At 41.7% G+C, this 10,456-nt stretch overlaps 1 protein-coding gene across 1 annotated transcript; it reads right to left on the bottom strand.

Moving 5' to 3' along the window:
- Positions 1–670: 670 nt before the first annotated feature.
- LOC306938076 (protein FAM221A-like) lies at positions 671–10,394 on the bottom strand (the record flags this gene model as incomplete). Its single annotated transcript, XM_079522091.1, has 5 exons — positions 671–907; positions 6,150–6,223; positions 6,957–7,150; positions 8,274–8,447; positions 10,330–10,394. The coding sequence occupies 5 exons, from the start codon at positions 10,392–10,394 to the stop codon at positions 671–673; spliced, it is 744 nt and encodes a 247-aa protein (XP_079378217.1).
- Positions 10,395–10,456: the final 62 nt, after the last annotated feature.

Below are 10,456 nucleotides of genomic sequence, written 5' to 3'. Positions count from 1 at the left end.
AGTCCGTCACTGATTCACTTTTTGTTTCTTTCTTATTTTTTACTCCTGACTGAGTCCTGATGTTTTTGGAAACCACCTGGACTACGTTTCCCACAATGCCCTTCCAATGACGCCGGGCGGACGTACAGTTCAGGTCAGGATTCAGGAAACAGTTGACAGTCACGCTCCTTTCGTCGCACGCTCAAAGAATTATTGCAGCCGAGCCGACTTTTGCTTCCCGTCTCGATGCGTAAGTACAGAAGTCCTCTATGTATCTACATTCTGCTGTGTAAAAGCTCTGTACGTGTAGATGATCAGTGAATGCAGACAGTAAACAAGCCACCGCATCGACCCACAGTGACTGACTGACACGGCGACAACAACAACATCCCGAGGCTGATAAACAAGCATCATTTTGTCAGCCGGTGCAGCTGTAGTAAGCTACGATAACGGTACCAACCGTACCATTGTTATGTTGATACCAATGTTTTGGATCTAATGTAGATATTTGTACAGAATATAGAGTATGTATATTATATATTTTTTCTTTTTAAAGATGAAGAGCAATTGCTGTGGAAGCTCTAGTGTGGGGACTGTTAATTGTTGCTTTTTCTGGAGTGTGATTATGCATGTTTCTTTCAGACCCAAATTAAGGTAAAACGCAGCTTTGCTCGACCATCAATCACGACCATCAATCACCACTGAGGTAGCCATCTGCCATGGAGCTGAAGCCCATACCTGCTCCGCTGTGGTCTAGTCTGAGGTAGCCATCTGCCATGGAGCTGAAGCCCATACCTGCTCCGCTGTGGTCTAGTCTGAGGTAGCCATCTGCCAGGGAGCTGAAGCCAGTGAGCCCGCCCATGGCCATGTACGGAACATCTCCACCCACCGGTCTACCTCGCATGCCCCGTTCTTGTCTCGTCTCAACCTACAGGTTGAATAGAGGGAAATAATTTACGGCCCATTTTTAAGTGGCTCATTGATTTTGTAATTTATTTAACGTTTTAATTTCAAGGACCCCCCATTACTCCGAGAGTGTATAAATGGAACCACCATGGTTCCATTTGGATCCATTTCTACACTCTCTCAGAGTTACAGTCCTGTAAGGGTCCATTTGGAACCCACTCAAGGAACCTTGAAGGTCCCTGGACCCCACTTTGGGAACCACAATCATTAATTTCTTTATCTATGTCTCATGGTTTTCCTTTAAGCAGCTTGATATTTACAGTATTTCTTTCTTTAACCACTTAGACCAGGGGTGCCCAGTGCCCACACTTTTTGACTTGAGCGCTACGTTCAAAATGACCAGCTCAACGAGATCTACCGAATACGAGACATCTCACCCCGGTGAGTTGTCTTCACTTTTTGACATGTCGGGGTGAGATGTCCGGGGTGAGATGTCCGGTCAGCTCACCCCGGAAAGTGAAGACATCTCACCCCGGAAAGTGAAGACATCTCACCCCGGTGAGATGTCTTTACTTTCCGGGGTGAGATGTCTTCACTTTCTGACATTGCGGGGTGAGTTGTCTGTACTTTCCGTGGCACCCATTACAGTAGGCATAATTCAATTTCGGATCTAACTATCGGTTCCTACAGACGTGCGCAGTCACGGCTAATTATTTATTTATTTAACAGTAAAATCCGGTGAAACAAGTTGTAAGGAGTAGACACTGCCACCAGACGGCTGTACAAAGTTGCTAATTAGGTCACATTCTCACCTAATACTTCTGTAGACTCAAATGCGTATGGGCGGAGAATTTGGATTCTTGCATATTTAATTTGATGCGGTTTGCCTTCACACTGGCTGTGTCAGGGAAAGCAAGGAAACGTAGCAGGGAATTTTATCAATGTGTTCAGAAGCCGATGTTAAAAAATAGACTTTTCACGTAAAGTGAGAGTAACGGATGCAGTGTCGTCGGAGACTTACTGTGTGTGTGTGTGTGTGTGTGTGTGTGTGTGTGTGTGTGTGTGTGTGTGTGTGTGTGTGTGTGTGTGTGTGTGTGTGTGTGTGTGTGTGTGTGTGTGTGTGTGTGTGTGTGTGTGTGTGTGTGTGTGTGTGTGTGTGTGTGTGTGTGTGTGTGTGTGTGTGTGTGTGTGTGTGTGTGTGTGCGCGCCACTGTTCTTTTTTTTGGGCACATGAACGAGGCACAGCGGAGACGGGAGCGCAAAATGATCCGAAGTTTACAATAGATAGCCTACTCCCAGAGTCCCATTGATGATCCGATCACAATTATTATGCATATTCCATGTTAGCTATACAGTTTATAGATCATGCTGAGCTAAACATGTGTTTTAATTTTGAAGTATTTATATTTAAACAAGATGAAGAAAGTCTCCACTCGGATCCCCACACAGTGACAGACAGACACATTAGACACGCATTAGGATTCGAATGAGCCTTCACACCTGCCAAACGAAGCGAACTTTCGGACAATGATCTTGCTATTGCTAGTTACATTAGCATGTGAGAAAAGTGACAGCCATCTGGACTCTTCTGGAGTAACCAAATTGAGAGGGGTTCAGTTCACATTTCTTCAGAAGTTTGCACACACACACACACACACACACACACACACACACACACACACACACACACACACACACACACACACACACACACACACACACACACACACACACACACACACACACACACACACACGAGTGACAATGTCGCTAATGATTGCATATTGTAAAATAAATGTCTTTGCAAAATAGCCCTAAAATAATGTGCTGAATACTGTATAATATCACAGTATAACATTTGGCATATAGGCTGCGTGCTATAGTGGAATTGTGGATGCATTGCTTGATCTATACCAAATACTGAGTTAATTATTTCTAAGTATCTCTAGTCTAGACAGGAACATATATATATATATTAGATTTGTTTTTGGCTTTTTGCCTTTTTATACAAGTGAAGGTAGACAGGAACAACCCTGCCTCCCAAGCTAAACATGACTGGAAAGAGGGAGAGAGAGAGAAGGGGAGAGACACGCAGCAAAGGTCGTCATGAACGGGACTCGAACCCGTGACACGCAGTCAGGCCAGAGCCATATTATGTGTGGCATGCGCCTGGACCGCTAGGCCAGCGGGCGCCCGACAGGAACACATATATTAATGATTGCACACTGGATAGCTAAACAAACTCAATTTATTCGGTCTAACCATAACAAGCATAGTTCTAGTAAGTAGAGAGTGATCGAGAGGTTTTTTTCCACATACACAAAGTTACACATTGTAACTCTATAAGTCATTCTGACATTGAGAGCAGAGAAGAAGACAGCTTTATTTAGTTAGATGCTGCAGAAAGTCTGAGTTTTAGGAGACAGAATGAGACAGAAGTGGGTTTTAATGGCCTCTGTGCTATATCAATTTGCTTCAGTGCTGCAGTCTGACTATCTCATGTTTACATTCTTGCATAATTGATAGATTGTACACATTTTTTGAAGCATTGTTAGAGGGGTGTAACAGTTAAACCCATTCTGGATGGGAACCCCTTTTGGTGTTTTAACTAAGCATTATGTTATACTTTAAGCTATTGAAAAATAGCAGATCTACAAGCTCATAGCGAGTGGCGCGCTACGAGCTTGTAGGTATGCTATTTTTGAAAAAATCGTGAAAATGCAGCACAAATCTTTGAATATATTCTTTCAGAAGACTTTTTTTTATTTCGAAGTCAGGTCTAAATGGGTTAAAGCAGTACTATGTCACTTTTTAAACAACTATATAGCATTATTATGTCTGATAAAAATTATAAAGTTACAAGCAATATCAATCATCGTTCCATAGAGGTCCCTGACTAGGGGCTTGACTGTGAGTTGCACATTCATCTAATCATATGGGTAGGCTACTGGGTAGCCTACATACAAACAATAATGTTTGTATTTGTAAGGTTTATTATGCATTTGACCGTGACATACTTAAAGGCGAATTCAACATTTTACTGTGTCATAAATATATTTACATCTGTAGCCTGTAGTTTCTATATTTAAATAAACTACATTACATTTGACCGTACATTTAACTCTTGTTATATTCTTGTGAAATATTCAGTAAAGTATAGCTCAAAGGCTACATATTCAGTCACACACACACAAGCCTTGAATTCATGGTGAAGCACCCCCCAACAACGATGATGGTGGCATATTAGCATGTGCGAAATAGGCCCACATCTGGCCATCAAACAGGTTTGGTTGGTTGGAGTCACATTAGAGGGCTAATGGGGTCGTTGTCTCATACAGTATGAAATGACCTGAACGACAGTCGTTGAGGTAAAAAAGGGTGGAGCTTAACCTACCTTTAAAAAGGTAGGGAACAGAGGCCTAAAATTCAGTACAGCCAGTACAGTCAAGATGCCACGACGACTAGTGAAACGACCAGTACGCTTTCTTGGCAAACTGATGTTTTTTTTTATTTTTTATGACAACTTGTTACTATATTTTTTAGTTTACATTTTTTCTATACTTAACTTTTTTCTATATTTTTTTGTACAAACTGATGTTTTTCTAAACTTTTGATGTTTACCTTTTTTTTATATTTTTTGTACAAACTGCTGTTTGAACTTTGTTTACAATGTTTCTATATTTAAATAAACTACATTACATTTGACCGTACATTTGACTCTTGTGTTATATTCTTGTGAAATATTCAGTAAAGTATAGCTCAAAGAATACGAGACATCTCACCCCGGTGAGTTGTCCTGACAACTCACCCCTAAACGTGAAGACATCTCACCCCGAAAGTGGCCAAAAGTGAAGACATCTCACCCCGGAAAGTGAAGACATCTCACCCCTAAAAAAGCAGGGGTGAGATGTCTTCACGTTTAGGGGTGAGTTGTCTGGACAACTCACCAAAAGTGGCTTTAGGGGTGAGTTGTCTTGTTACCGATCTACCCACCCCCCCGAAAAATGTATCCCATTGCTGAAAATAGTTTGGAATAGCAGCGCTGGCATTACATATACAGGTAAGATGCATATAACACACTTGGAATGAAAAATAGAGGGGTAAATAGAATTAGTAGATATGTATAGCTGTCTCCAGAGCAGTCTCTGTCTTTCCATGATCCACTTGTGTTTGAGAAGGAATATGGACCACATCCATATACATCTGTCCACAGAGGTCTGTCTTCACATTCAATGGGCATTCTCTTTAATTTTTTTAAAGGATCCCTGGCTAATAGAGCGTCGCAGTCCCGCCTCCTACCCTGGACCAGGAAATGAAACCCAATGCATTTTCCTCATAGACATTTCTTAAAGTATTTATTTAAAGACGGTTACGCCGCGGACAAAGCCAACTCGAGTCGTGACAACTCATGACAACACAAACAATATTTTGGACCAAACAAATAATTACAAAGAAGAAAAAAACGGCAGGTTACAACACTTTTTTGTTGTTTTTCTTTTGTAATTATTTGTTTGGTCCAAAATATTGTTTGTGTTGTCATGAGTTGTCACGACTCGAGTTGGCTTTGTCCGCGGTGTAACCGTCTTTAAATAAATACTTTAAGAAATGTCTATGGGAAAAATGCATTGGGTTTCATTTCCTGGTCCAGGGTAGGAGGCGGGACTGCGACGCTCTATAGACCTCATATGTCGGACTCGTAATACATTACAATTGCCATCTATAACAAACTATATTGTACCTTTAGAAATATCGTAGTCCATCTTATACTCAAGGGGGATAATTAACGCCTGTCGCAGATCACAATCTATCTTTTGGACTTAGACCCTAGCCGGGCACGCTCCTCTTTTCCCTCTACACCTTATGTCTTCGTAGAAAATACCCCATCTACAAACTTGCGATGCATACCGAGCTTGTAGATCTGCTATTGCCGCTGAGTTTTCATCTATGACATGGATATGACATATTACAGAATAGGATGCTCTTGGTTTCTTCCTATTATAGTTTGGTTAACTCATTTAGACCTGAGGACAATTCTACAAAATGTCTTGTGTTGTTGTTTCTATATTAGTGGTTCTCAAACTATTTCATGTCAAGGACCCCCAGAATTATATGTAATTGGCCGCCGACCCCATCTGAAAATATGTTGTTCCAGGAACCCCCCAGAAGCAAATATTTGAGTTAAAAACGTTCGCGCTGAAAGAATATATATTCAATGAAATAGCAGACCTACAAGCTCGTACTCGTACTGTGCATGACATTCTCACCAGTGTCTGGTGGTTGGAGCTCGGCTGGCCGCACCCACAGGTGTATGGGCTCCGAAACCCAGAGCAGGAAGAGCCTGAGAAATAAGAAGATATAATCACTATAAGTACATGTTGGGATGAGAATGTACAGCTATACTTAAAGGGTGTGAAATTCATCTGTGTAACACCTGAGTGGGCACACCGGCAATTACTGTAAATCTGACGTTTTAGTTTATTTTATGTAGACATGCACCTTTGTGTTTGGCGGGTGGGTAATCCATAAATGCCACGGTAGGATGCACCTAAACGTTTAGGGGCATTAGAGAGCGTTGACTACAGGAGTCTTTCATAAACAGTATGGGGGGATTCCACACAGTGTTGATTTCGTCGACTAAAACTAAGATGAAAAATGTTTGTCGACTACCCTTTTTCACTGACGAAAACTAAATGGAAACTAAATGAAAACTAAGCTATGGAGACTAACACTAAGACTAAATATATTGACAATTTTGTCAACAAATAAAAACTAGACTAAAAAGAGATCCAGTATAAGTCATTTTACACTTGGTTGCATGCTGAAAATAACAGATCTACAAGCTCACAACACGTCACGCTGCGACGCATTGTGAGCTTGTAGATCGGCTATTTAGTAAAATCAGCCATTACAACGGCGTCAAGGCCGCCAAAATACATTTTAGTCGACTAAATCAACTGTAGATTTAGTCGACTAAAATCTTATGATATTTAGTCGACTAAAACTAGACTAACACTATGACTAAAACTAAAATCAAACTTTACTGCCAAAAACAACACTGATTCCACACTCACACTTCATGCACGTGTGCCCTGCAGTCTCGCTGTGATCCTGAGCTGTGTGTTTGCACCTGCAGCGGACAGGCTGCGACCCGGTGACAACGGGAAGGTACTCGTAGGCCAGACAGCGACAGCCTGGGACCCGGCACGGCAGAGCCAGCGGTCGCTCAGGCGGCACCACCTCAAAGTCTGTCTTGTGTTGCTTGTATCTGGAAGATGGGTTTTAAAATAAAACATAGATTAGATATATGCACACGGGGTAACATCTCCAGTATTGTTTTAACGCTGAGATTGCACCAAATAATAACGTAACCAAATAGCCGTATAGTCTGGCAGTCAACAGGCTTCTTTTGTTTAAAGTGAAAATGTTGGTATATATTTTTTATTGGCCTAAAAAATATTGTCTATATGTATATATTCATGAATCCACTTGCTGACCGGCTGTCAGCATTGATCAATGTTTTTATAGGGGTCTAGCATACAATTAACAACTAGGCAAAAATGTCAATGTCAACATATAGCATGTGACAAAAACACTCCTTGGGCTAAAAACGGCCATAGCCGTAATCACAAATGTGATGAGGTCAGCACATTTTGGGCAAGTGGCTATGGTCGTTTTTAGCCCAAGGAGTGTTTTTTGTTCAAAACTAACATATAAACCCCTATAAAAGAAATTGCTCACCGCTGACAGCAGGTCAGCAAGTGGATTCATGAATGTATGTATATAGACAATAGTTTAGGCCAATAAAAAATACTATATACCAAATGTCCCACTCCATAACCCTGGCTGCCGGACTAGTAAGGGTTATAGACAGAAAGGATGTGATTGTTGTGGAAATGGATTTGTGCATGTACTGCATGTGCACGTATTCTGGAGATTCACCACATCAGTTCACTATAGGCCTATGTTGTCCACTATGTTGTCACGCTGAGACGCGTTGTGAGCTTGTAGATCGGCCATTTTCAGCAAGCATAAAATCAGCCATTACGACGGCATCAAGGCCAGCAAAACTGTGTAGATTTAGTCAACTAATAAAATCGCATGACTAAAACTAGACTAACCACTAAAGCATTTCAGATGACTAAAATGTGTGGTAATCCAGTATGGCAGTGTGCCGCACGTTTGACTCCCGATCCCGACGGCCTTTACTGAATGTCTTCCCACCATCTCTCTCCCCATTTCCTGTCAGCCTACTGTCTGTCCCTCCATCAAAAAGATATATAAAATAAAGGCGAAAGCCTTATTTTATTCAAAAGACTATGACTAAACTCAAATCAAAATGTGCTGCCACAATCAACACTGGTCACAGGTGTAGTCTGTGTGTTTTATACCGGTGTGTGCAGAAGCACTGGGTCTCGGGACCAGGAAGTTTACAGTCGATTCCTCCCGGCACTCCGTAGCTCACATACAACCGGTTCGTCGTTCTCTGAGGTACTACCTCCTGCTTGTACTTCTCATATTGCTCTGGAGTGAACAGTTTGCCACCATCGTCGTCACCCACAATCCTATGAAAAATTAAACGCAGCCATGAAGAGGTGAGGTGAGGTTAGGTGAGGTGAGGTGATGTGAGGTGAGGTGAGGTGAGGTGAGGTGAGGTGAGGTGAGGCATATTTTGACAGGAAATTTAGATTCAAGTTTTAGTCATTGTCTTTTGAATATAGTTTTCATTTAGTGTTGGTCACATTTTAGTCACCTGGAATGTTTTAGTGTTAGTCTAGTTTTAGTCGACTGAATACCAAAGGATTTTAGTCGACTAAATCTACAGTTGATTTAGTGGACTAAAATGTATTTTGTATTACTTATAAATGGTCAGTTTTTAGTTTTAGTCGTCAGAGCTGAGTTTTCATTTAGTTTCCATTTAGTTTTTGTCAGTGAAAAAAGGTAGTCGATGAAAATGTTTCATCATAGTATTAGTCGACGAAATCAACACTGGAGGCGACGTGAGGTGACATGAGGTGAGGTGATATTTGATAAGGTGATAACGTGGTGACACCGTGACAGGTGGCAAGTTAAGTCGCTGCAATCTAGGATCCGTTAAGATAGACAAGTTAAACTGAATTGCCATGACTCATCAGGTTTACAGGTGTATATAAAGATAAGTGGGTGAAACTATTTTTCGTACAAGCTCTCATCATTTCCAGTTTTCAGGAAAGGGAAGAAGAACAGAGATAGAAAGAAAGAACCAGAGAAACAGGTCAGATAGGGAAAAAACAACAGGTCATTGGACTATAAGAAAACAGGTCAGACTGACTTTTTGACAGTTGGCTAAGGGGCGATTCACACTATGGTCCCGGGTGCGCACTCGGGACCACTTGTGGTAGTGTGAATGATGCGTACTGTTCCCGGGAGCGGATCGCCCAACCGTCCCCGGGACCGCATGGGGGGCGGGTCTCTAGACAGTTGAAGTGTATACGGATCGTTCCAATGTGAATGCATGCGTACCTAAAGAAGGAAGTGGACTGTTTTTAGAACGTGACAATCTCTAGTCGACGAGCCAAGCTTCAACAAAAAAAAACCACACAGACGCTGCACGACGCGCAACACCAGCGCATTTCTCAACGTCTCCTGTTGAATCTGCATATATGCGCAGCACCGCAGTACGCGCTGATCTTATTCTGCGGACTACACGTGGCTCTTGGGCTTTGCTTGGCATAGTTTCCAAAGTAAAACAAAATAATAATAATGCTAAAGTAGAATCCATAGCAAACTAATATCAAACACGACACTGGAGCACATAACTAACTAACACAGTGAATAGCAGGCAGGCTGACAGTGAAGTAACGGCAAAGAGGCAATGCAATGCAGTTTGTCTGGATTTATTGGAGACATGTCGCAGAGTTGATGGTCAGTGTCCGTGCGCGCCAGCCATCAAGCACACTGCCACCTGGAGGATTAAAGTGTGTTATGCAAGTGTACCCGGGTGCGCTGTTGAATCTTGGGCAATGTGAATCATGGCCATCGGGGAACAGGCAAGTGAGGCAACCGTATTCGGAAACGGTTCCAATGAAACGGATTCAGTCCCTCTCAGTGTGAATCCCCTATAAAACACAAAGCCTATAGCTTTTGTAAAGCTTTATTTGGGTGAGAAGCTTAGATACCTTCATGGCTGTTTTCTAACCGAAATTACCACTGACCAACTGATCTTAACTAAAAGTTAAGATATCAGGGTCTTCCATTTTCAATTCATCAGAAACATTTAGAGATGTACAAATATAGACTTCTATGAAATAAAAAGGGAATCATCATAATACAGTTAAAGAAATTAAGATTCCCCATGCCTCTTATTGTAAGCATTACATCAAGGACCAATCAAATTCCAAAATTAGAGAGCTGTTGTAGGCCTATGGCCTATAGTATAAACACGTCCAACAATTAAACAACACAAACCTTCTATACTCCAAATAGTCATCAACAGCCTGTTTGGCAGTCTCATCAAGACACAGTCTTTCCATTTATCACAAGGTCAAGGTACAGGTTACTTGCAAAGTCGCCCAAATATTCCAGTTTTTACAAC

This window comes from Electrona antarctica, assembly GCF_951216825.1.
Source record: "Electrona antarctica genome assembly, chromosome: 15".
Classification (NCBI taxonomy): domain Eukaryota; kingdom Metazoa; phylum Chordata; class Actinopteri; order Myctophiformes; family Myctophidae; genus Electrona; species Electrona antarctica.
This window is presented reverse-complemented; position numbering and strand designations above follow the sequence as displayed.